The 27,684-nt window shown below is 37.3% G+C and overlaps 3 protein-coding genes across 5 annotated transcripts; 1 reads left to right on the top strand and 2 right to left on the bottom strand.

Annotated features, from left to right (window-relative positions):
• Nucleotides 1-132: 132 nt before the first annotated feature.
• On the bottom strand, nt 133-11,546 carry LOC103971843 (glutathione synthetase, chloroplastic). Of its 2 annotated transcripts, XM_018821000.2 has the most exons (13): nt 11,145-11,545; nt 10,187-10,356; nt 6,494-6,569; nt 6,197-6,327; nt 4,321-4,443; nt 4,157-4,237; nt 3,585-3,665; nt 3,413-3,482; nt 3,163-3,284; nt 1,415-1,551; nt 1,139-1,331; nt 913-1,054; nt 133-510 (listed from the first exon to the last, which is right to left on the bottom strand). In XM_018821000.2, the coding sequence occupies exons 1-12, from the start codon at nt 11,484-11,486 to the stop codon at nt 931-933; spliced, it is 1,650 nt and encodes a 549-aa protein (XP_018676545.2). In that variant the 5' UTR covers nt 11,487-11,545; the 3' UTR covers nt 133-510; nt 913-930. The 2 variants fall into 2 exon arrangements, with proteins under 2 accessions (XP_018676545.2, XP_064988189.1); XM_065132117.1 differs by lacking the exons at nt 6,197-6,327; nt 6,494-6,569 and having other exon boundaries at nt 11,145-11,546.
• A 4,353-nt stretch (nt 11,547-15,899) lies between these two features.
• On the top strand, nt 15,900-22,406 carry LOC103971842 (alpha-soluble NSF attachment protein). The gene is made up of 9 exons (XM_009385975.3): nt 15,900-16,083; nt 17,339-17,388; nt 17,468-17,540; nt 18,323-18,402; nt 18,993-19,144; nt 20,085-20,244; nt 20,328-20,375; nt 21,119-21,199; nt 22,090-22,406. The coding sequence occupies exons 1-9, from the start codon at nt 15,900-15,902 to the stop codon at nt 22,168-22,170; spliced, it is 909 nt and encodes a 302-aa protein (XP_009384250.2). The 3' UTR covers nt 22,171-22,406.
• A 999-nt stretch (nt 22,407-23,405) lies between these two features.
• Nucleotides 23,406-27,515, bottom strand: LOC135626654 (uncharacterized). Of its 2 annotated transcripts, XM_065132114.1 has the most exons (6): nt 27,338-27,515; nt 26,868-27,034; nt 26,446-26,616; nt 25,905-26,353; nt 25,543-25,801; nt 23,406-24,988 (listed from the first exon to the last, which is right to left on the bottom strand). In XM_065132114.1, the coding sequence occupies exons 3-6, from the start codon at nt 26,551-26,553 to the stop codon at nt 23,573-23,575; spliced, it is 2,232 nt and encodes a 743-aa protein (XP_064988186.1). In that variant the 5' UTR covers nt 26,554-26,616; nt 26,868-27,034; nt 27,338-27,515; the 3' UTR covers nt 23,406-23,572. The 2 variants fall into 2 exon arrangements, with proteins under 2 accessions (XP_064988186.1, XP_064988185.1); XM_065132113.1 differs by lacking the exon at nt 26,868-27,034.
• Nucleotides 27,516-27,684: the final 169 nt, after the last annotated feature.

Below are 27,684 nucleotides of genomic sequence, written 5' to 3'. Positions count from 1 at the left end.
GGAGATCTGCCTTTGAGCTGCAAACCTCTGATCATACTTTTAGAAGAGGTGAGTGCTGCAATCGCAAACAAGTCACTATTCAGTAGTTCATACATCCATATGGTTTACGTATGTATACCTGCTTGCCAAACATGACTTGAAGAATTGTTTGAATAATAGTGGCCCAGATGTGTGCACACACAACAATTTGTTACCGTCAGCATTTGGTTTTGCCCTTGAGAGCACCAAATATTAGTTTTCAAGTCATCCCGGAAAATAAAATAGCACATGAGCATACAATCAGCTCTGAATTGTTCATTTAGCCAGAGTTTAATTTCTGGTCACAAGTCATTCCAGTGGTGTCACAAGGATGCTCGGCTCTGGAAGAATTTATTGAGTGCATGCAGCTGAACCTTCTCATAAGAATAAGAATCAAGCTTCTCTGTGATTTGTAGAAGACAAGAAACCGTGGAGTACTTTTACATCCTGAAGAATCACTAATGACTCCTCCCAGGCCCTGCCGATGATAACCTGCAGCAGTTGATGGGATCAACTATGTTACCATCTTATCATCAATCACATAATTCTTTCAAATGTGGTTTTCCACATCCCAAGAACATTCTAATCAAATTCCCTTTATTAAGGGAATTAGGGGCCCTATAGGAGAACTGAAATTTTGGTTTAGTTCTAAAATGCTCCAACTAGACCTGAGGGCGGGGCACTGAAAGATTAGATCGATTTCCACATGGGATATTCAAGTGTATGGCCAATGTAAGGAACTGACTTGAAGGAAGTAATCCAAGTTCTTGTAGATTGTACCAGATGCTTATGTCTATTTAAACTGGTAAACAGTTTCCATCACCACACAAAACAATATTCCAATTATTTAAATTATCATGCAAATCATACAACAGAAACTAGATTTGTGATTACCTTAATAAACATGTGTCATCATGTCAGGTAAATACTATCCAAAACCGCAAATCCAGCTGCCACCCCACCTTCATTTGATGATGAAACCTTTGTCCGCATCAGATAGCCACATTGATCGTTCATGATCACTTTATCTTTGTTCCTGTCATTTGGGAATGATTCCATGTTACTCGGCATTCAAGAGCAATCAACAAGGGAACATGGAGGCTGTTTAAGCATTAAATACCTTAAATAGGCACCATATATTCCTAGTTCCGAAATTGCATTATCCTGATGCCAAACACCTTCTCGGACCAGAAAAGCAAGAGAAGCTGTCGGAAATATTCTCTGCATCAAAATGTATGCAGCAAGTTCCTCAGTCCCTTGCTGTTGCAGCCTAATCAATGTTTCCCTTACATTGTCACCATAAATGTTGTTTCCTGGAAGTGGATTTACAGCATACCAAGTTGTCAGGAGGTGGGAGAAATAGGAAGACAAGTAGAGACTTGCAATAAAGAATAACCTCCTCCTTCTCGTTGGGGTTTGAGAACAAACAAATCAGGTTTTTCTATAGCAGACTTCACAGCATCTGGATCATCCAAACTCCACAACCCTGCAAAGCATTTCCGCACTTTTGCAATGTCCTCAGTATCAAGGAACCTGCAACACAAGCTAAAAATTACTGAGCAAGCAAAAGCATTTACTATACGAAGCAAACAACACAGATATGATTAATTTAACAGCCGCGAGAATATAATCATAGTTGTATCAACAAATTTGACCAGCTTCATTTGATCAGAACAAGGAAAACTTCTAAATTATCATATGCAGGCATAATACCCAGTTTGGTGTTTAGCTAATTCACAGGCAGTTTAGATGTCTCAATGTCAGATCACTAGCATCTTCAATAATATCTTGGTGCTTATCTCTCGAATTCGATAATATACTTCTTCATGCAACCATGGTTCGTCTTACCGGTCTGTACTGATGTACCGACTTGTCATGGACAAACATATAAACAAGATGTTCGATATAATGCTCATGTATGTCAGTGTCTATCGGTTTTATTCATGCTTTGCACCGCATGCAGAGGGCTTATAGTAGGCTTGGCGACCCCATTTTAGTTGGCTTTTATGGCTGTGATAGGCTTGTATATGCAAGTTGTGTGCAATCGTCGCGCATATGCAAAACTGCCCAAAAACAAACCATCCAAGCAACCATTTTGGGGGTTTTCTATCTCTGTAGAGTGGTGCGGAGTGTCAACCGACATAGCACCAGGAGCTACTCGGGCGACACATGACTGGATAGGCGTTTGGGTAGTGTTTGCTTTGTTCCATAGCAATGTCATATGGGCACTTGTGGAGACTTTTGACCATGGGGTACCACTTTAGACCCTTTATCGCACGACCATTTAGAATTTACGAAGTTTAAGTTTGTAATTTGAATTGCCTATTAAATGTTTACTGAAGGACTACTTGTGGGATCCTAAGCTAAACGCTTCCTCTATCTTGTCTTCACTTTTGCAGGTCCTTAAGGGACCATAAGAGGTTTCGAGGAGGCCGACCCTTTGCAGACGGACACGCAAGGGTACCGCACGACTTAGGCAAAACCAGCTAAGTTCATGATAGACTGACCATCGGTAAGGTACGTACCAACATACCGACACACGGTATAATGTGGTGTACTGATAGACTAGCATGCACCGCTCATATCAATCCCTTGTTTGATTGATACATACCGCCCATTACTGGCGTTACGTCGTGGTACGACGAACGTTGTATGCAACAAACCATGGGTTCCAACATAACCTGAGAGATATGATTGCTAATGAAGAAACCAAAAAAGATACTTTCATATTTGCTAGCGAGGGTGTAGTATGCTTATGGTGCCAATAATCATATATATTAAATTCAATCTTAAAGAGTATTCATAGTGATTGAACAATAAATTTTCACTAGGAATATGGTGTCTTATTTAAATTTATTGAGAATAAACAATCTCCATCAACTGGTAAAGACAATAACAATTCAATGCACCTTGCATTGTTCTAAACATGGGGATTTTGGTTCTAAGATTAGTAAGATAAGTTATTGCACAATGTAAAAATATAGAACATAAAACTACCAAAAGGAAAATGTGTGATTACCTAGCTTCATATAATAGCCCTATCAAGGCAGTAAGGAATGGCAATGACAGATGAGATATAAGATATAATAAAAATTTGTGAATCATTGATTTTGCCAAATAATTTATGACACAAGCAAGAAAAACCTTTCCAAGACATTTGGTTTTGCCAATTCTTGTTGAATCTTCTTTGTTCCAACCAAATGGTAGGAGATTGAGGGGCACTTGATAGCAGATGACTTTTCCATCAAAAACCTTGCTCGCCATTCCTGTGATATGAGTGTGTAAATAAAACACACAAATACCATTATAAAAGTTTACAAAAAATCACTTCAACTCATATCACAACAGAAAACCAAAGATATCTAAATAAGAGAGACTAGACGATATCACATACTGCTTCTGAAGGATAATCATTTGGCGAGTAACCAGCTCGGAAATAGATCACAGCAACTGTTTGTCCATCACTGCATTAAGGACAATAATGGCAATATATTAATGCAAATAAAACTCTTATTAATTTCAACTCCATAAAGGACTTGGCTAATTTAATAGGGAAAAGTACATACACTACAAGTGATCCATCAGGCAATACATGTCCTTGCGTATCTATTTCTGATAAGGTCTTGCGGATAGTGGCCACGCCATGTGTGTTAGAATGTTAAGAAAAATGTGCTGGCAGAGGACTTGATGATGACACTACATGAAATGCTAATCCAATAAACCAAATGTCAAGCCAGATGTTAAAAAAAAAAGTGACCTCTTATAATCTATGATAATCCTGGATAAAAAGGGGGAAACCCCATATTTTGACACATTTTATCTTAAGTGACAAAAAGAGATTATTTTCTTGCAACAATGCATCTGCATGATTTATGGTTTGCGAGTACCCTGTTATTAACATAAAAAAGCCTACTATATAATTGTTATTCCAGATGTCAACCAAAAGAAAAAAAACTAAAATGATATCTTATAATCTATGAAAACCAACTTAAACAAGAAAGGAAAAAACTCCATCTTTTGACAGAGACATGTGATATGATGTAACAAAGTGAGATTTCGAAGTAAGATAATATGACGAGAACCTACTATACCAAAAATGAGAAGGAAAATGTGTCAATACTCAATAGTATAAGGATATATCTCCTTCAGAACAGCACATAGCCAGTGTTGATCATACATATTGCGCTCTTCACTTTGGGCAACGACCATAACTACAGCACTGAATAAAAAGACAAAAGTGAATTAGGGAAGTCTATTTTAATTACATGTATACAATAAATAAATGTGTGTCATGTAATAAACCTGCTATTATTGTATTCATTCCATGCTTTTGCTAATGCTTCTGCAAATCGACTTACAGCCGTGTTTCCAGGAACTCTTCTTGAATCCAATCCCAGGTCCTTTCCATATTGGTTAAGTAAGATTCTGTGAAATGACACTTATTGTCAACCTCATGTATTGTAATATGTACAAAGATCACATAAAACTTCCAATGGGAGGGACAAATTGGAAAAAAAAAGTTATCTAGATAGCATGCAGCAGGGATCTTATGAAAGTCCCTAGAGAAATACTCAGATAAATAATCTCAAGATTCACGCGACCCTCACTTGATTTCTTTGTTCCATGCACACTTAACAATTTTCCATTTCAAACCCTGCTTCAGCTAGCAACAAAGGATCCTTTTAACCTCAAAAGAATCCTTTTACTTACGTTACCTTACTCCAACATTAATTTGATGTTGATATATAACAACAATATGAAGACAGTCCATATAACAGAATTGAAGGCTATAAAATTTAACAAAAGAAACGCTTGAAAAGCTCCTATCTTTCATATCCCACTCAATCAAAATCTTAAGATGGTACCTAAATACCACAATGGAAATGAAAATTATAGCTGGATTGGATGTTTTGGTTGGTAGTTATAGCTGTCTCACTCCAGTTTTAATTTAAAAAGTACAAACCTTATTAACGCCAAAAGATATTAGCACATACCACTCATGTCATGTGAGAAAAAAACATATGAATAGGCAACACGATCATGTTTAAAGCCCTGAATTGATTATACGGGTCACATTCTAGTACTTTTAAGATGATCATATCCTGCTCTAACGTTTCTATCCTAATCTCACTTATCATCAGTTTTACTTCGGAACACACTTCAAAATTAACTGATCCATGCTCACAATTGTAATAATTGTTTTTATTGCTAGGGTTTTGAATACCGGTCTGTACCAATGTACCGAACTCTGCTCGGTATGGTACGTGCCAATATGTATTATTGGTATGCTAGGGTGTACTATCGGTACACCCTAAAACCTTAAAAATACCTCCATCTACCACGCCAGGGCATACCGACCGGTATGACTCAGTAATGGTCGAAATCCGAGACGATATCGGTTGGTATGCCTCAGTACCAATCGATACGCCTCAGTATCGGTCAAGACACTGGTACCGCCACGTAGAGGACGGTCCGCGTATTGGTATCCTCTTGGACCAGTATGTACCACCCGTACTGAGCGATACACATCAAAATTGAGAACCCTGCTTATTAGATATATCAATAATCATAAATGCCACATTTGATCTTACTGAAAGATAAGAGTGACAAATAGTAGAGATGAATCACACCAAGTATGTGGCAAAGGAAAGATTCCAAGATGATGTGGCAAAAAATTGTACTGAAGATTTAAAATTTTACGACCAAAATCACGAATGTGATGGAAAAAAGATGAGACCCATGTAGCCAGTAGCAAAAGGTTGGGATTTTACAACTTGTACAAAAATGATGAGACAAATACAACATGATAGAACATTATGAACTGAGGTCAATCATGAGAATGGAGAACCAACAAGAACACACAAAAAATTCATACTTCCTTCTTGTAGTTACAGACTCTGCCCATCAACTTGTACAAAAATGATGAGACAAATACAACATGATAGAACATAATGAACTGAGGTAGACCATAAGAACCAACAAGAACACAAAAAAAAAAATAATACTTCCTTCTTGTAGTTGCAAACTCTGCCCATCAAGTTTACCAAACAAGAAAGACAACCTTTTGGTTCAAGCTGCTAGTTTATACAATCATGGTAATCTAGATGCATATTCTGTGAAATACATGGGCTCAAATTTTTTTTAAAAAAAACGGCAAGGAATTTAGAGAGTACTTAACCTGTGAAGCTCACTGACTAGGCAACTAAGACCAGGAAATGAAGATGAAATGGTGTTCAACTCTATTTGCAAAAGAAGATTTGTTTCAGCATCCAGCATATAATCAGACCGGTGCAAACCCAAACGAATATCCTGAAAACTTGGTGAAATATAATTAGATCAAAGCATAAGAAATAAATAAAAAAAATATAGAACTCTTCTATTAAAATTTGTTCACATAATTCTCTGTTCTTCACTGCTAAATCAATTAACTTATGACAAAAATAAGAGAAATTGACAATCGAGGTGAGAGAATCACTTCTGTTTTATTTATTTCTAGCATCTTCGAGTGGATGTCAAGAAGTCTACTTGTAAATGCATCCACCTTCTTCGTTCTGCATTAGCAAACCAATCATGACAATTTAACTCACTGTTTGTCAAGGGTGCAAATATAAGGCCAGCATCTAAAGTATTTAAGCATTCCATTACCAAAAAGAAAGTGAATTTCACTGCCATATAAATGAAATTCAGTCAAAACAGAATTATTTCAGTAAACACAGTATTGTTGACGGGTGCTCATGTAGGCGCTCGAGTGAGGCGAAACTCGAGCACCTTGAATTGGTCCCAGTAGGCGAATGGAAGTGAGCGCAGCCCAAGCGTGTGCCTGAACCCGAGCATTGAACTGCTCAGGTGTGCTTCCCGTCTCTTCTTCCCTCTTATCATCACTCTCCCTCTTTGGAGCTAATGACAGAATACACCATGTAGTTAGATCCCTTTAGCATCCCAGTCCCTAGACTTAAAAAATTTATATTGGAATCCCTATAGTTATGAAAGTGAAGCATCTAACTCCATTTACCCTAACATCGTTGGTTTTATTGACGGAAATACGAAAACAATGGGCAAAAAAATAATTTCAACGTCCTAATTATGTTTTAGGTGGTGGCAGACGACGACACCACTGGGGTCCGCAGGTAACTATTGTGGATGAGAAAGGAGAATGGTGGTGAGACATGAGGCAAACGAAGAGGAAGACGATGACGCAGATGTCGTCAGCATTGACATAGTTGCCAAGTGACGTTGACAACATCTACCTCGTCCTCTTTCTTCCATCCCTTTGCCTCATCTCTCGTTGTCGCTCTCCCTCCTCATCCACAATAGCCACCCGCAACCCCCAATAGTACCGTTGTCCACCACCACCGAAAACATAACTAAAATATTAAAATTACATATTTGCCCATCGTTTTCGTGCTTCTGTCGATAAAATTGATGGCATTAAAGTAAATAGAGTTAGATATTTCACTTTCATAATTATATGGGTTACAATGTAAATTTTTAAGTCTAAGGACCAAGATGCTAAGGAGGTCTAACTATAGGGGATAATCTACAAATAACCCCTCTCTTTCTCCTTCTCTCTTGCCCCCATCGAGCCTCCTCGATACCTCCCTCGCCCCCCCCTCCTCCATGCTTCTCCCCCCTTCCCCCTCTCCTTCCCTCCAATTGGCACTCTCCCTCCTCATCCTCCTCCACCATGGTCTATCATCAGCCCTCACCAACAGCTCTCATCCCCATTCCCTTCTCCCCCATCCTTCCCTCCAGTTGTTGATCTCCGTCTTATTCCTCCTCGTCACACCCCACCAAGCCTCACCATAGCCCCCCTCCCCCTCCCTCCTCTTCTTCCTCCATACTTCTCCCCCAACAACACTCTATATGGAACTCGTTTATTATCTCATTTTTAGTATTCATATTTCTCCTTAATTATATTTTTTATAATTTTAATATTCACAAATGCCTTGCTTCGCTCAGACGAGTGCCTAATGCCTTGAGCATTTTGGCACCTTGATGTCTTTTAGCGCCTAGCACCTTTGATTGCACTGACTAGAATTTTAGCGCAAACTTCAAAAATCAACACAACTATAATTAACTAGCTTCACTCCAAAGAGGAAAAGGACACAGTTGGCAAGAAAAGATGTGCATGTTGAAGTTATTATCATTTAATGAAATTCAGAGGGAAATTAAAAACGTATAGATAGAGTAACCTAACATGATGAAATTTAGCAGATAAACCTGTATATCAACATTGTCCAAGGCCATGGTGGCCAATTATGGATTAGCAAAAATAGATTAAAACAGCTTTCAAAGACACTGTTATGCTTGGTTCTGGTGCATATGCATGTAGCCCATTAGATCGTTATAACATAATATGATACGACGCAAAGTCCAACGGCTACCTAATAGGCAAATTCATCTTCTCATTTGAAAGCCTCTTTTAGTTAACCAATAACATCTAAACAACAGAATTAGCAAAAGATACAACTTAATCCAGCATCATGCCTCGCAGGCAATTGCTGTAGACCTTGCTTATGACCTTGAATGTAATCACCTTATGTCATGTAAGATATTTCAATATCAATTGTACCCCTTTTAATGGCATCAGCCAAATACTAGCTTGGACAGGAAGATATTTCTTCATAGTCCATGACATACTAATATGAAAAATGACACTGATATTGAACTCTTTAAAGGCAAATAAACCAAAAACCTAAATCTTGGTTTGAACTTATTTATGTGTCATCCTTGTATGATACTTTTTATTAATCTTCATTTGGTTAAAGGGAACCTACTTCCAATTATTCTTTTTGGATAATTTCACAGAAAAATGACCCTATTGTATGAGCATCAGTGTAAACTTAAGTAGATGGGAAAGATTTAACTCAACCTCATATGTAGAGCATTAAACAATGGGCACAAAACCTAGTTCGATATGAACCAAGCGTATACATGCACTGGAACCCGAAAGCATAAAAATCTTGGGCTACTGAACATTTTCACAACTGCATAGATTAATATCTTCCAGGTAGAGGTGAACATATATATCAATAGGTAGAGTCAAGAATGCAAATAATTCGATGGAGATAATCACTGAGGTTATGTGGCTGATTGGATCAGGATTTAGATCTGCCCATTTCCAGAGTCGGTAATTAGTTCCATCAAATTACTCTAAGAAACTCCAAGGACCAACCCCCCTCTACTAGCAGCTAATATACATTAATATTAACAGAAATTAGTAATCTGAAAGATGTGTGCGGTCAACCTTAGCTGCACCCATCATATTTAATCCAGTCATGCCGCATGTATATACAACTCCTAAATATTCTTAGCAACTAGCATCAGAGGTAGTAATATACAAGTTAGGCTACCTGGAATAATATGTGTAGTTCGCTGTGAAATAGCAGGCTAGAAAGAATGCATTTTTACCGGAATTGTTGATGAACCTTTCTTAAAAATTGTGATTTATTAAGAACATGTGAAAATTTGCAAATATCTTCACATGGTATTTTAAAAGGAGATTCTCATTATAACGTAAACTACAAAGCACATGATAGAAGATAACGCATGACGGCAAATTAAATGTTCTATGATATGAACAATATTCCTTAAGCTTAAAACTTCATCACAAAACTACTAATTGTAGAAAATTTCAGCATGCTAGTAGTTAAAGCTGAACTTGAAGAAGTAACCATCCTTGGTTATCTGTAACAAGCCAATTATTGTTATTTGTAGGTATTCAGATCAAGGTCTGTCATACTAAAGCGTACCGCCCATACCGGGCGGTACGTACCGGTCCGACAGGTTACCGGTACGCAGATCGCCCGGTACCGCTACAGTGCTACAGTGCTACAGTATTTTTTACTACAGCACTGTAGCAGTGCTACAGTATAAAAAATATAAAATTATTCGATACACCCTGATGTACCGCCCGGTACACCGGTACCGTACCGTACCAAGCCCGGGTCGAAATACCGGTACAGTACGATACGACGAATCTTGATTCAGATATTACATATTATTGATAATTTCATGTTGCTCTTCTAAGTCCAAATAACACAGTCATCAACCACTACAATTACCAGAATTAACGATTCATCAGTCATACTGAAAATCAGAACAGTTAGTAATCAATCAAGAACTATAACAAAATTCAAATAATGCTCAGCTGCTGAAAGAGGAAAACCTAGATAAAGAATCTTGCAAAAACTTTCCGTCCAAGCTCACACGGTCAACAAGCTCATTGAAGATAGGAGCTAATTCACACGCTTGCCTCCAATGGGCTTTTGGGAATGACATGGGCAGTAGAGCAAATGGTGCATGAACTAGACCGACACCAGGGACAGTTCCTGAATTCTGCATTGTACATTTATCCAACAATGAGTTGCAGGTTTATGTAATTCCATATTTCTTTTGCATCTGATATCAACACTAGTCAACATTAAAATTTACAGAAGCATCTTAACAATAGACTACTTGCACTAAAAATTAAAGAAGCGGGGCAAAAGAATATTAAATCCTATCAGGAATGTGAAGGCAGAAAACTTGTTAAGCATACACGGTTCACATAATAATCAAGATTCACGAAAAAAAAATTTCTACCGCAACAAAAGGAAAGTGCTGAAATCAATATACTGCAGAATCTTCTACTTTTTTGCAACGAAAGCCTAGTAAGATTTCATCCGAAGTCAACATGAACAGAAATTGGCACTTATTCTGCAACGCACTCTCCTATACTGAGTCCCAATGGACGTGTCTAATCTGAAAAAAGATAAAAGAATAAAAAGGAAGATAAGATTATGAACACAAACTGGGTGAATTTACAGTCTACTCGACAAGTATGTTTATCTATGAGGAAGTGCGATCACTCCAATCACCATCTTTCGTTGTCTTCTTTTTCTTACAGTAATACAGGGAGAACAAATGGTTAAGCCTTCACAATACAAAGAATTATCATATAACCTAACATGTGAGAAATCATGGCATTGTAAAAGGAAACAAAAGATGAAGTCTTGTGACTGAGGCGTGAATTCGTTGAAGATATGTAACTAATAATAATCAGAGAACCAAACAGCAAGGGAGACAAAGATTTCATCTTGCAAAAGCAAACACAAATTTCAGCGTGGAGAAAACCGAGACGAGACCTGGACGCGCCTGTCCCCGACGACGAGACCGTGGAGGGCGCTCCAAACGAGAGCATCGTACATCATCTTCTCAACCAAGTCAGAAGGAACGCCACGATGGAGGGTCGCAGCCGCCGCGATATCGTCCGTGGCCTCCTCTAGGTCACTGGACCCGAGGCATCGCGGAGGATCCATTGCCCGACGCGGCGCGCGGAGGTAGGTGGCGCGCGGAAAGGACTTGTGACGGAACCGGAGGGCGCGGGGATTGGAGGCGGCGGCGGCGGCTGCCCCGTTCCTGGAATCGATGGGAACGGCGAAGGACGGACACGATTGGCGAAGCGAGAGGAAGCCGCCAACGGTCATCGATTCCTCCCTATCTCTATGAAGTGGCGCGATCGAGTGGATCTCCTCGTCACCTCCACCACACAAACCGACACGGCCGCCCCCTCAGTGTCCTTTTTATTCTGCTGAGAGACAGTATACCAGGCCTGAGAGAAGTGGGTCCCTTTTCTGGTACCACCGCTATCTCCAGTAACAACGAAGGTAACAAAGGTGGTGACCTGCTTCTTTGTTAGCGTAGAAAAGTGAACCCTCCAATAATGTTTTAGAATATTCGGATAAAATCGGATTCGATTATTATTATTATTATTATTATTATTATTATTATATATATATATATATATATTCGGTGAATTTTCGAGAAAAACTTAATATTTTTAAGATTTAATTTTCTTTTCAGAGGATATCTCTTTTTCATATTTCCCAAAGGGTGCCACTCATTTATTGTAATATTTGAAATGTCCTCTAAGATAAATGGAACAGTATTAAATAAAGATAGATGGTAAATCTGTTAATGAAATTTATATTATCAATTATAATATTTTTAATAGACAAAACTAAAGTAAATAACTCAAAATCTAATATAAATCAGTTCATCTATATAAAAACAGTTTCAAATAGGCATCCTTATTGGTTTAGGAATGAGAACAATTAAATGGTGAAACTTCTATGTCAGTTACATCATGCCTTATAGTTTCATCAAACATTATAAGTCAATCAAAAAAATATTATAATTGAGATAAATAAACTCAATACCCAACAGAAACTAACTCATATAAAATAGAAAATATTTTAAATAGTTATCTTTGTTTTGGAACAAAAACAATCAATATATTAGTTATAAAATAATTCTATCCAAAAAATATTATAACTGAAAATTGAACTAATTCACACTATATACTGATCCATAAAGTTGAGTTTAAAGTGACATACAAGTTTATGTACTTTTAATTGAATTTATAATCCAAGTAAAAAATACCTTAATAATTATATTTGGATTTGCCCCTCTAAATAGTGACTTGTTGATATTATATTAAATAATAACCATATATAATACTTTCTTGAGTCAATAAGCCCAAATCAAGTCTTCTATCACTACTGTTTTATATGGTCATCAAAGTTCCAACAATTGGCATGGAGATTTAACTCATGTAGATGAATGATCTCTTAGTATCTCAGTCGTCGGACTCCATTGCCAACTTCTTGTCAATCATCTTTCTAATATAAAAATGGCTATTATGATAACTAAGAAGCGATAAGGGTGTTTTTTTGGCAATATCTTTCATGTACTCTTAACCATTCTTAGGGTAGAGTGAAATTATCGCATCTTTCCGTCTCATCTTCTTGAAAACAGATCCTTTTTTAGCAAACAATATTCATGACAATGTTAGTACGATACTTAATTAATAAATAATTTGGGAAGAAAGTCTATGTGAATATTCAATGGTAAACACATATTTGAAGGTGATAGTGATCCTTTACACCATGATAGAGTGAGCTGGCACGGTTTGATTCAGCCCCGGATGCGTAAGATCATCCACCTCCAGTGGGTCGGGTTCGAGCTCTGGCTTTTGAGTCGAACGCTCCCTGGGATTGACTGCCTGCTCTTCAAGCTCCGGTTCCTGCACACAGGTCGGGGTCAAGAAGGGGCTCCCGACCTTGACCCCTTCAAAGATCTTATTAGTATTGAGTGGCCAGAGAGAGCTCTCACACCGATGGACCCCTCGAGGGGTTTTTATCTTTCCGTCGTGGGAATCGGTCGTACCTGGGCTATTTTATCACTGTCGGCATTGTACTTGGTTGGCGCTGTGCATGGTTGGCGTCGTGCACGATCAGCACCGTCCCGAACTTTACGGGACGGTGCGATGTACGGCACCATCCTAGCCTTTGCGGGATGACGTCATGTTAAGGGGATTTGTGCTTGGTGGGCGTCGTCCCAGCCTTTGCGGGTCGGCATCGTGCCGACCTTACATTTGTGGGTCAGTGTGGTACTCGCTCGGCGTCATCCCGACCTCTCTAGGATGATGTTGTGCTTCGTCGGTGCTACCTTGCCTTCGTAGGAATAGTGTTGATCGAGGCATATTGTCCTAGATACTAATGTGGTTGTGAATAATGGTAGATTCCCCGTATGTGTCATATTAGAAGGGATCATTCATTTTTATGCTCGAGTTTGGGTATTGATATCGTATTAATCGGATATGCTTGCATGATGCTACATCATCATCGATTACGTTGAGCTTAAGTAACACGATATCATCACACACATTATTATCTAACCAATTGTTTATTACGATCAATTTAGATATTACGTGTCAAGTCTTGATCGATTATTCTCGTAAATGTCATGTGTTGACCATCCAATTTAATCATATCAACTTACTACCATCATCCCCTCATTCGAGCTTCTCATAGATCGATTGCATTGATTTCATAACATCTAAGTCAAAAATTCAGATAACCCCGATTTAATTTCAGTTCGTTTTTATGATTCGGATGACGAATGAACCCTTTCGATCGAAATAAATCAAAGATTTTTCTTACATAATAATACAAAATAAAATAATTTATTTTAAAAAATAAAGTTTCAAATTACTATGACAATATTATGTTCTAAATATATGAAATCAGATAAATATGTTAAAATAGCAATGGACCGGTCCATCTGCTATGTTTGATTTGAACCGCGTTGTCTCGGTCCAATTTCTTGGAAGCGAAGGAATGGACGTTCTTGCGCTGGAAGGTTCGCGCGACTTGCGATCGCAGCCTCTTGTGGGATACAAAATTACACATACATCCATCAAAGATAATAAGTATTTTCAAGTGTCCTTTTACAATTAATGTTATGGTATGTATTATAAAATATTTACGTATCTTCTTCTTAACTCATACTATTCATTAATATTTGTGATTTTAATTGTATTATTTAACAATATAATGAAGTCAAATTTTGACCCTTTATATGACTTGGAACAACGCACATCCATCTCATATAGACCATCGAAAAGAATGAAATGGATCATGTTAAAGTGGGCGAGGCCAAACTAGTGGTTGCAAAATTGGCAATCGGATTTATTTTAATATGCCACATGATTGAAATATTGGTTAGATGTGATGTCCCCTGAACCATCACATAATCCATTTAGTTAAACTTATTGTTGAGTTTGATGGAGATTGATAAGTCATCATTTGTCGGTTTAACATGAAACTCATGAGAAATTATCTATTTTTTTGAGTCATTATAATTTTATCATTTTAGGAGAGGGTCTTTGGTGATAAGACATTAGTTTTCGTGATGCGAGACTAAATATGTTTATTAGAGATAAATCAAATTATGTGATGATGGTTGAATTGAGTTTAAAGTTATAATTATCTAGTCAATATGATGTCTCATATTGAGTTTATGGGAGATTGATAATTCATCATTTGTCATCATTAATTAAACGTGATGATTCGTGATCAATCATGAGTCCTTACAATTTTATCTTTTATGAGAAAGGGTATATATTGATTTTTTTTTATTTTTTAATCAATGTGACATAAAATATGTTTATTAGAGATAAATCAAATTATGTTATGCTTGTTGAATTAAGTTTAAAGTTATGATTATTGAGTCAATAAGATATGTCAGGAGTTAACTTGTTGAGTTTATGGGAGATCAAATTATGTTATGCCTATTGAATTAAGTTTAAAGTTATGATTATTGAGTCAATAAGATATGCCAATAGTCGAGATCGAGTTAACTCATTAAGTTTATAGGAGATTGATATGTCATCATCAATCGTATATGAAGATTCATAATGAATTGTCGGCTGAAAGGAACCTCTAATAATGAACATTGATTTTTTTTTTTTTATCAATGTAAGATTAAATATGCTCATAAGAGATGATTTAGTTGTGATTATTGAGTCAATATGATATGCCTTTTGTGGAAGTAGACTTAATTTCTTATTGAATTTATGAGATTGATAAGTCATCATTTGTCGTCATCAATCCAACAGGAATTCATGATCAATTATTTGCCTTTGATGAATTCTCATTCTCATAATTTTGATGGGTTTTTTTTAATTTCTTAATATATCACTAAATATAATTATTATATATAAATTAAATTATATGATATTTATTGAATTAACTTTAAAATTATGACTATCCAATCATGTGACTCTTAATTTCATATACAATTATTATATTAAACTTAATTATTTTTCACATGTTCAAATATATGTTGGATTTGGATTAGTGATAATCAAATTATAATATTAGATGGTGTCAAATTCTCTTTTTATTCATTAATTTTTTTTATGAGTATAATAAATATGTAATTTCAAAGCTTTGAGAGGACAAATACGTCAAAACACACAACAAAAAACAAACCGTCGTCGCGCACAGTTTCCCGTTTCCGATTCTATATATAGTCCGCCCTCCGCGTTGGAACAAATGACAGAAGGGTTCCAAAGGCGAACGATCGGAGAAGGAATGGCGGATCAGACGGCGAAGGGCGACGATTTGGAGCAGAAGGCGGAGAAGAAGCTCGCCGGATGGGGAATCTTTGGATCCAAGTACGACGACGCGGCCGATTTGTTCGACAAGGCCGCCAATTTCTTCAAGCTCGCCAAGAACTGTAATGTGCTCCCTCTTTCTCTCTTTTCCGGTAGCCATTGCGGTCATGTAGGTCGATCTGTTCCTTCTCATTCTTAGGAGAATCTGATTCTTTGAAATCAAGTTGAATCCGGTAGAAGTTCCTCGACGATGAAATGATCCCAATCTGGATTTGTTTCTGATTCGGAGTTAACTGTGTTAAGGCATTTGTCTGTGGGGTTAGTTGGATTCCAATCCCCTCGGTGTTAATTCTGCTTCCTATTTAGATTCCGGCCGCAAATCGAATGCTCGACAGCTATTAGTCTCTCTTTAGATGTTGACTATTCGTTGTAATCTGCATCATCTTCTATCTTCTTTGGTGCAATGACATTATGGTAATCTGCATGCTTCTACTTTCGTTGCAATGGATGTCATTTCGTTGACCTGCATAACCATGTTTTTAGGAACGGATGATCCATTTTGTGATGTAGGTCATGGCGCATAGGTGTAGAAGGTGCTGCTACAGGTGAACAGCATAATGGTGTAATTGCTGTTTTCTTGATCATTGTAGGTTTAGATTTGAAAAATAATTTCTGGAAATTGTTGTCGACATGTTATAAATAAGGTTGCATATGTTTTCACCCTGATCAGATGTAGGATTGCAAATTTTGTGCTGTAGAAATTACAGAACCATTGTATTGACTTGAAATCTGACAATATAAATCAGATCATATATAAACTGGTCATATTCCGTGAAAAAGAAAATAAAGTTACTGATCTAACCTAGCCTAGTCAAGCAACTAACAAACCTTTTGCTAAGATAGAGTTTGATTCAAGATTAAAAAAACAAACAGAGACTAATCCAATTAAATAAATTTAGAAAATGTATGTTATCCAAGTAATACAATTGCTGAAATAAACACTAAAATCTAAGTTGAAAACCTGCATTGAGGATTATTTTCATCATCATTAACTAAAATCGGCTGGAGTCAGGTTGAATCAGTTGAATTTGGTCATGTTCAGTTAATCTCTGTGTGGATCAGCCAATCACGACTGAAATGAGTTGATGTTTCAATTTTGCTTTGTTGTTATGATCTTTACCATTTTACAAAGTTCATTGCCCCTTATTTTCCCATTGCCAAATCTTGAAACATACAGAATATGATATTGGTCTTGAGAACACATCAAACAGTCTTTGTTTCATGTACAATAACTTTCATGATAATTAATAAGGATCAAACCAGCAACTTTGGGATGCAATGGTTCTTAATTAATATTTTTGCACATTGGTATTGCAGGGGAGAGAGCTGGATCAGTGTATACCAAACTTGCTAACTGTCATTTGAAGGTTGCTTATCTTGTTGGTTCTCAGGACATGTGATAGCTTCAGATATTGATATGTTTTTCATACTGATTTCATGATGCAGTTAGATAGCAAGCATGAAGCTGCCTCAACTTACGTAAATGCAGCAAATTGTTACAAGAAAATCTCACTTCAAGGTATATTCTCATGTGAGGAAATATTACCTAAGTCCTCATAACATCCAAGGGTTATATTCTACCGACTTTGTAATAAACTATCTTTACTCTGGACGTATGCGGTCTTGTCAACATAGACTCTGCTTTGTATGGGGAAATTGTCTCCTTTTTCAGATGCTAAGGTGTGTACTTGAGTTTTCAAACATAGTTCTACCTAATGTTAGTAAATATTTTGGTGTCACTCATTTTTTAAAGATAAATGATGTCATCATCACAACATCTAAACTCAATTACTTATAGATAGTTCTGAAAGTCTAATCGTGAGATCTTGTTTTAGAAATATAATTGTTTCAAGCATTATCGTTAACAGAAGATCAAAAGTAGAGGCACGCCAATTCTGTCAACCGATTAGACCAAAATTCAGGTCACATTCTTTAATAGAAGATGATACCTAGATTTGTCAATTTTACGTGGTAGTCAATTAGTCCCACATTGGAAAACAAGGAATAGATTGGCATATATAATCACTAGCATATATCCACTCCAAAGTGGATCTGATTGGTAAAGGAAATAACAAAGTTTTTTCTTTGTCCAAGAACTAAATGGACAGCTTCTCTGTTTTTGAGGTCTACTTGTCAACATTCCTGTGAATTGTCACAAAGTTTGGGCAACCACTTAATCATTTTCATTCATGGGTTATTCTCATAAAACATCCTTTTCTATTGTAAATATTGAATACTAGGTAGGCAATTTACATTATTTCTTTTCTCTGTTGACCTTCAAAACATGTTCAATTTCTGCAGATGCTGCTGAATCATTAAACCAAGCTGTGAACCTTTTTCTGGAGATTGGTAGATTAAACATGGCTGCAAGATACTGCAAGGTGATGGACCTTCCATGGGGAATTTCTGCCTTAGACTTTGTTTAGCATTACAATGATTAAATTGTAAACTTTTCTTTGTCAAATTTATGAGATATGCATACATTGGTAGATATAGTAATTGAGGTTTGAAACAATGTTTGGGGTTTTCACGCTAATATTGGCTTGATACATGACAAGCATCATAGGCTCAATACCTGGCCAACATACTGTTGCCATCAACACAACATGAAACCCATCCCAATTGTGTGCCTGGAATAGAATGGTATTAAGGTGATTGCACCACTTCATGATTCCCATTCCAATTGTGTGCCCGGGATAGAATGGCATAAAGGACGATTGCATTACTTTCATGATTCCCATTCCAATTTTGTGCCTGGAAGAGATGGCAATGAAGGTTCATATAGGTGATTGTACTACTTTCATGCTTCCCATGCCAATTGTGTGCCTGGAATAGAATGACATCAGACATTAAAGGTTTATAAAGGTGATTGTACTATTAATTTAAGTTAGCAGTAATTTGCATATATAAAAACATGCCCTTTTAGATATTTAAATTTCTTTTGTTGAACACCCACATCTTCATTTCACAGGAACTTGGTGAGTTATATGAGCAAGAACAGAATCCAGAGAAGGCTATGGATTACTTTGAGCGGGCTGCTGATCTCTTTCAAAGTGAGGAAGTGACAACTTCTGCAAATCAATGCAACCAAAAGGTTGCACAATTTGCTGCTCAGCTGGAACAGTAAGTTTAACAAAGTCCTTGATCTATTACCTTTTATTTATTCTTTCAGATTAAATAATGACTATGTAGCTGGAGGAAACTGTCTTCTGACCTGCAAGTAGGATTGGTAATATAAACCTCTCTGTTGCTAATACATATTCTTCAAAGATGGATTTGCTGAATATGACAGCCCATGACCATATTTTTGAGTTTCAGTTATTAACTACTACATTTATTAAGGTTCCTATCAGGTTCTGAGGATAAAAAGAAAATAGGTTGACTGAGTCATCTAGACATAAAAGAATAATGATATGCTATCACCTTTTTGTTGCATTCTCATTGCGGTTAGATGCAGGCATGCAGTTATTCTGCTCCAAAACCCTAATGCTCGTATTGATATATCAAAGTTAGCTAATGCTCTGCCATCAATGCTGGCTGGCATGTTATTTAATTATGTAACTTGTTTTTGTCATCATTAAAGATAAACAGTCGTCTCCATCTGTCACAACATTCTCATTTACCGTGTAGCCTATATTGCAACATTTAACACACTGGTTTTCTCACAAACATGTGATGCTAGCCTCAGAATTTCGACCAATATAAACAAAATCATTCTATTTATCCAGGGAGTTGTTTGACTTTGTCACTTCTTTCTGGTGGGAAGATACCTTGACATCTGGCATTTTGCTGTATATTTCATTATCTAGGACCTCTCGGTACCTACAACATTGAAGTTAGTTTCACCTTGTATTGATCATTGATGGTCTCCTCTTATATCTTTTGACAGTGGGACTTTTGCAGTTCATATCGTCTATGTTCTTTGTAGAATATCCTATATACATGTGCAATAACTAGTTTTAAATTATCTGTAGTTCTGAATTAATGTTCAGCTGTCGTTATGGATTCTTTGAATTCTGTTACAGTTGTGTACATTGGGATTTGACACTTATATTTTCTGCAGATACCCAAAGGCAATTGAAATATATGAAGCAATTGCACGACACTCGATCAATAATAATCTTCTTAAGTATGGTGTTAAGGGAATTCTCCTTAATGCTGGCATCTGCCAATTGTGTAAAGGTGATGTTGTTGCAATTACAAACGCATTAGAACGGTATCAGGTTTGTATGTTTCTTGGTTTGGTAGTTGAAGTCGTTGTTCTAAGTGTTCAATATTGTTAACCAGATTGTACTTGCTTGTGTAGGAACTTGATCCTACTTTTTCGGGCACACGGGAATACAAGCTTCTAGCTGTAAGACTTGAACCTCGATTCTATTTTTATTTTTTTGGGTAGGCTTGATTTTTCATTTTCTAATCCCCTTTCTATTCTGATTTGACCAATAATCATGTTTGCAAGAAGAGTGCACGTTCTCCGTTTCAAGCTTGGATCCTGATGAGTCGAGAGTATCAAACTTAACAATTTGGTTTTTTTTTCAATTTGTGCGATAAAAATGAAAGATATGTAAAATATATGGAGATTAAGTAATGTGTATAAGGCGTCTAAGTGTGTGGTTTTGGCATTTTTGCTGAAAGCTAAATCTATAAAAAAGAATATAAAATGACCATAAAAACTAATGAAAATGTAAAGAAATAACATGACATATTATCTTGCTCAAGAACTTCACAAACAATCCATCATTTGAGAATCTTCATCTTAATTGTCTACCGGATAACTTTATGAACTTGCATGTTAAATGGTAGTAGATATTCTGTCAAGGATCTAAAGTTGAAGTCAAGAGCTAATTTGTTCATTGATCTCTATGTTATAATTTGTCATATGTTAGCTCAGATGCTGTTAATTAATTTTTCTTTGTCCTCTTTCTCTTTCTTTAAGTTACGTGTCTATCATGAGTCATCTCTATGCATCTGTTCACACATTTTTGTATGTTAAAAAGTCGCCGTAAAGCTATCCTCTTGATGAAATATATGAACTACAAACTAGATCATCATATCTTGGCAGGAACATCTCTCAAAATATTAGCACCTTCATTGCAGGATCTAGCAGATTCAATGGATGAGGGAGATGTTGTGAAATTTACTGATGCTCTCCAAGAATATGATAGCATGACCCGGCTGGTATGTTTTTTGCCTTTTGATATTGATTCCATGCAATGCACTTGAGCATCCATGAACGAGATATGAGCCATAACTTCTGATTTATCTATGGAACTGATATAATAGCATGAATTCTAATTGACAATGCATTAAATTGTTAACTTGATATAATTTATTTCATTGCTAAAATTGACAATAAATATTATATATGTAATAAATGTATTAAATTTCTTCTCAATTACATGCCCAAAGAACATATTAAGCTAGTTGCTTGCTAACTATGACGGCCTTGCCTTGGTTTCTTAGAACTGAAATTTAGCCCTCATGGCTTGCTTCTTTAGGTCGATGTTCAACCATAATCTTGATATTTCTGATCGAGTCACCGAACAGTGCTGACATTCCAACATATATGTCATTTAATTCCATATCATATCAAAAGCCCTAATTTTACACCAAAAAAACCTTTCTTACTACAGGTTATTTTTTTCTCTGTTAGTTCTTCAAAACACAATTTGAAAGCTTATTCTAATCTTTATTCCTTCCTTTCTATGATCAGTCTTTGTACCTTGAGATTTCAAAATCTTTTGTTTACTAGGTCAAAATGCTGATTAACCCCGGTAACCATGGATTTTGATCAGCCACTGGATCTCTTTTTGGATACACCAGTTTCCCTTCTCATCATAAAGAAGCTTTCTCATATCGAGGCTAACTTTTCCATAACTGAAAAGAAAAGGTTCTGTGCAGCTTTATTCATCTGAAATCGTTATCAAGGCAGCAATGATGCACGTAATTGTCATATATGGGACATATTTGTTCAGTACTTGTGCCTGCTTCCTGTATCTGATAGGCATACCGTTAACTTGATTAAACTTGCGCAATGTTTCTGTTGATACCATCTCGATCAACTTCAGGATCCTTGGAAAACCATGCTTCTACTGAGAGTGAAGAATGCCATTAAAGCAAAGGAAGAAGAGGAAGACGATCTCACTTAAGCCACGCTGATATTGGAGTTGATATCTGTCTGTTCTTGCTAACTTTATGGTGGCCATTGTTTGTCTAAGGAAATTGGAGAGAAGGACTAGGATTCTAATGCCTTCAATTTCTGTGCATAAATTGTACTCGGATATGTGTTGGTTTTCCCTATCTTCACCACAATTTCACGATGTTTGATGATAAGAGTGGGTATATGCAGTATAATTATAAATGGGATGATTCTTTATTTGTTTTATGAATTTGATTGGTATACTTTTTAAAATCCTTCGCATATAGATCCCATTAACTCAGGTTAAACATGATCAATTACAGTTAATATTAGCTTGTTTTGAGTTAGAAGTTATTTAAATCTCCAAAGTGTATATTTCATAAGTTCAAATTTATTATCCCTTATTGCAAAGGAACCATCTCACCATTAGACACACTTTTTTTATTTTTGGCTACACATGCAATTTTCACTTCCATGTCAAGCTGACTCAGTTACAAAATGCATGGTTGGCTTTGTTTATTTTGTACAAGCAATAACTGATCTCACAACACTTCATCACAATATCTCAACTTAAAATCGAGAGTTCTTTGGATATTAATAACAAGCCAACATTTCTTGCAGAGTTTTAAGCACATAATGAAGGAGCTACAAGGATCATACCATGCCTCACAGTGTGGAATTCAAACATTGTAACTTGGTCATAATCTTGACATAGGGTTAACATTTAATGAACATACTTTCTTCCATGAGCAAGTACATGAGAGTCTAATGGTTGCTAAAATCTTCTCATTTTATGTGCTACTGCTCAACCTAATTCTGAAACAAATATGTTTCGAATTGGGGTGCTTGTAATGCTCTATCTTGAAAGAATATTCAAGGTAGAAAAATCAAATCCCCAAGGGTTCAAAAAACATAAAAAACAAGGTATTATATCAAGGCAAAACAACATAAAGATTGGCATGGTAAATACTTTTAAGAGAGGCTTGAGACTTGATTCTGCATTATAGCAGATGCATGAAGAATGAATTCTCCCATCCACAAGACCAAGTACATCGACGACAACAAAGAATAGCATGCCCTTGTTTAAGAACAGAGTTTAAGATCCTCTCAGATCAGTGGGCCTCAACTGATGCCAAAATGCTTGAGCAAAGTTGCCACTCATTTATTTGTTTTGTTTATCAATTAATCCAATAACAGATACTAAAATATGTCATAGCCTTGAAATATTTCCATGTCTACCCAACATTGAAGTGCAAAAAGAAGAGGCAACAATATTTCACATTAAACACCAAAACCATCTAGTATCGAATACATCAAGTATGCCACAGGAGCATATAATATCAACTTCAGATATCATCCTAATTTGCAAATGGATACATATAGGGAAAATGAATTACATACTACAAAAGGTACTACAGTATCTGCATACTGGATCGTGTCCCATTGCCGCCATATAAAGAGTACCGGTCTCGAGGAGGCATTTGGTTTCTTATATCGGTGTGAGGTTCTGAAACGCCATCACGAAGAATTGTTCTATCTCTTGTCAAGTCTGAGTATGGAAGGGAATACCTTCTCGCAGCAGGCTCTTCAATGCCAGGATGGTAGGAATCAAAATACTGCTGGTGCACAGAGCCTCCAGATCTGTTTGGGAAGGGTGTTCCATCTGTCGCCTCATTTGCAGGCAGGGAATACCTGCTGAAAGCAGGAATTCCCACTTCATAAGAGTAAGTGTTGAAATGTTGCTTTCCTAGTGAAATGTCAGCTTCATTTGGAACCGGTATCCTATCTGCTGTCGAACCTGAGTATGGTAGCGAGTACCTGAATGAAGTAGGAAGGTCCATACCTGGACGGTAATTACCAAAATTCAATTTACCCATCGAATTCTTGGACCCAGCTTCAGGGACAGTTGACGGATGACCGTCAGCAGTAGTGAAGGCATATCCAAGATGAGGATAACCAGTCGTCAAACTTAAGGCTGAACCATAAAGTTTCCTTTGCAAGTTTTGTGCCGGAGGAAAAGTGTCAGTTGGTAATCTAAACAGGCCAGCAGACCCAATGGGAACTTTCAAAGTTTCACCAGACAAAGTAGTCTTAGTATGGTAATTTCTTGCTGCTGGTAAAGCCATGGTGCCTTTCCCTGGCAAGGGCGACTGATAGAGCTCTTGTTTTAAGGATATCTTGGCACGCTGAAGAGCTTCCAGAACACCCCCCAAGCTACTGCTGCCAGCTGATTGAGGTGGTCTCTCGTACGATGGATCCTGAGTGCCTGCTAATTCCCATTTAGGTGTCTCCCTTTCGGAATTAGCAGTAGAAGGGCTTCCATTTAATGGTGAATTCATTTGGCTATGTGCTTGCATATTGATATTGTTACTAGAGCCACTGTCAGATTTATCATAAATTAAACCTTGGTTTTGCTTTTCAAACGAGCTCTCAACAGTGCTTACTTTGGCAGGAAATGCAACCTCAACCAGACAAGCTTCACTGTCAGTGACCGCCACATGATGCACTACTTGATCCGTCAAGCCCTCCACACAAGCGTGAGAATTACTTCCACTTCCAGTTCTAGGTAGATCAGTTGACACAAAGGCATTGGAGAATTGCACAACATTTGCATCTTGGCCTCCATCAATGGTTCCTTGATTTGCACTATCTGATAATTTAAGCACAATATCATCAGATAGACATCCAGGTTCCTTGGTCCCAGAGAGAACAGCTGATTTTGGCTCCTCATCTTCACATGGTATTTTCTCAGGAACTGCAAGTGAATCTTTCTGGGACTCACTATTGACTACAGCTACATGACACTGCTTCTCAGATTCAGAGTAATCCTGAAAATTGAGATAAAAATACAATAAAAAAGATAAATTAATGTATACCATTTGATTAAAAATATATATTCAGGAAGATTACAAATCAAAGAGTACTCCGGCTGTCAGACAAACTTGGCTACCACTTGCACTTGTGGTCTGAATATGTGTGTGTGTGTGTAGTAACAGGAGAATGAAGAAACTGTAGTCAGGAAGACTAAATTCTAAGCAAAAATTTGCTATGCATAGTGGGGTCAGGCTTTTAGTCTAAAACATGCCTTATATATCACATGCAGCAAGTTTTTGAAAAGAGTCTATTCACATTTCCTAGTTCAAATACGAGGTGAATCAAATACCAAGAAGTGGTATCAACAAAGCAATTGTGCAGGTGCAAAATGGACTAGACAATGCAACGATAAATAGTTAGTACTAGTTGGATAGACTGCAAAGAGATCCATCAAATTCCCAACTTCATACTACAGATATATGATCACGGCAGTCCATCTTTCCTGGTTTTATTTGAGAGCACATATACTTGGCTGTCAAAAATAGAATCTGTTATGAAAGTCACATACCGGATTTGAACATTTGTTCTCATTGTATTTCTTTTCCCATTCTCTCTGTGCTTTCTCCTCTGCTTCGTACTGACCTATGAGCTGGGCTTGCTGCTCTAGAACTCTCTCCATCTCTTTATCTCTTTCGCTCCCAATTGCATCAACTTCTTGCTTTTGGACAGTCACAAAAGATGACTGACTTCCAGAAACAATCACAGGTAATCCAGGTAGGCTGTTACCAATAATTACAAAATCATCTCCTTTTTCCTCAGTAGTTGATCTGGTAGTACAAAACCATTGTTGTCACAGTTAAAATAAAGGAACATAATGAACACATCTAACGACAGTCACTAGAGAAGGAGAAGGAAGGACATCGAAAATACCCCATTTCTTTCTGTTTTATTTTGCGACATGATTTTCCCAAGTTATATTTTGGGGAAGATTCAACAGGTGACATCAAACTCATTCGTCTCTGTCTTTGTCTGAAATGCTTTCCTTTTAGCTTTCTAGCAGAATCTGGACTACTACTGCGGCTTCTCCATGATAAGCTCCTAGCTTGGGAGAAGGAAACCTCAAGTTCAGAACTCGATTGTGCATCTTCAACTACCATCCTTTCCACTTTCGAGGCTGTACATACTTCATCTTCTTTAGAAGCTTCCTCGCACCCTTCCTCACCACAAGGACTTTCATCTTTGTCAGAGCTAGAATCAATTTCCTCAAATAGATCATTAATCCCATGAGTTTCTAGAATGGAGATGGCATCCACTGCTGCCTGTTCTGCCTTCCTCCTCTGGATAGTCATGACCCTAAGCCGCTCCTCTAACTCCGTCACCTGAACACAAAACATAACCAAATCCAAATTAATCAACGAAACACACTAAGCAAATCAACTGTGACAATATATAACAAGAATATATCGCTGACCCTTTTAGCCAATTGGTCAGCTCTTTCCTTTGCAGCTTTAGAAACTGTCCTCTCAGATAGTAATCTGGCACGAAGGAACTCGATGGTCATCGCTGTTGAGTCACCCATGGTGCCTCTCAGAGATAACTGAATCAATGCCAGGCCCGAAATCTCCTAAAAAGTATTCTTTTCCTGCAATTCAGACGACAATCAGCACAAGCAAATCAGATAAAAGCAAAAGACAAAATCTTACCAAACACCAGAATTACTTGATTTTGTGGACTTAACAATAAGCAAGCAAATGATAAGATAAGCAACAAACATCCATTGCCATCATCATAACTTGTAATCATAATAAACTTTCCTTCTTCAGTACGGTTCGATTCACTAACAAAGACCTATGGCTGAAGTAAGTCGAGGAGATGCAGATCTTGCCCTCGTACCGAACACCCTTGGCATGGTTGAACACGCTATCACGATTGACCGGCCTCAGGCATGAGAAATTACTCGCCGTCGTTCATTTGCTTGGATCATTCTCGGTATACCGAGAAAGTCTAGTCATGTAGCCTCAGATCTTTTTCACTGATTCACCCAATTCATGGTCCAGTAACTAATACAACAAAAAATATGGAGCAAAATTCATGCGATTTCCAGACAAATCGACGGCATAAACTCAAAACCCGCCAACTCCACCACAAGAACGCTACGGAGATTCAGGCAGGCAATCCACACCTAGCGAGCAACTAAAAAGAGCTACCTTTAACACCAAAACCGTAGTCAACCGAACGAGGGAATCATATAAACCGATCCACAGCCAAATTCAGAAGAACAAGAATCCGATTTGGAAAGACGAACAAACAAAGAAATAATCGATTGATCAAACAAAAGGGAAGGTCGAGATGTCTTCGAAAACCTGCGATCCGTTGCTTCGGCTCCTCTACTCTGCATCTATTGGTGACGAATCAGCAACAGTTTCAAGTAGATTTGGGGGTCTTCCTCCTCTTCGTCTTCTCGTCCTCGGTCGCCACCCTGGCCGGTGGCGTGGGGGCTGGGCGAGGAACTCAATGTCCAAAATGGCCTCTACGGAAGAAGAATTCTCGTCCGAGCCATCCAATTTATCGGGTCGGTCCGAATGAGCCTAATGTCCGACCCGAATGAGTCTCAATGACCCGTTAATAATCCTACGGATAAAAAAAAAGCTCTCAGTTTCCATTATTTTTCGTAAAATATTCTTTTTTTATTCTTTTACTTTTATTTCCT

This window comes from Musa acuminata, chromosome BXJ2-11 (genome assembly GCF_036884655.1).
Source record: "Musa acuminata AAA Group cultivar baxijiao chromosome BXJ2-11, Cavendish_Baxijiao_AAA, whole genome shotgun sequence".
NCBI classification, from domain to species: Eukaryota; Viridiplantae; Streptophyta; class Magnoliopsida; order Zingiberales; family Musaceae; genus Musa; species Musa acuminata.
The sequence above is the reverse complement of the archived record's forward strand: the minus strand, read 5'-3'. Positions and strand labels throughout refer to the sequence as shown.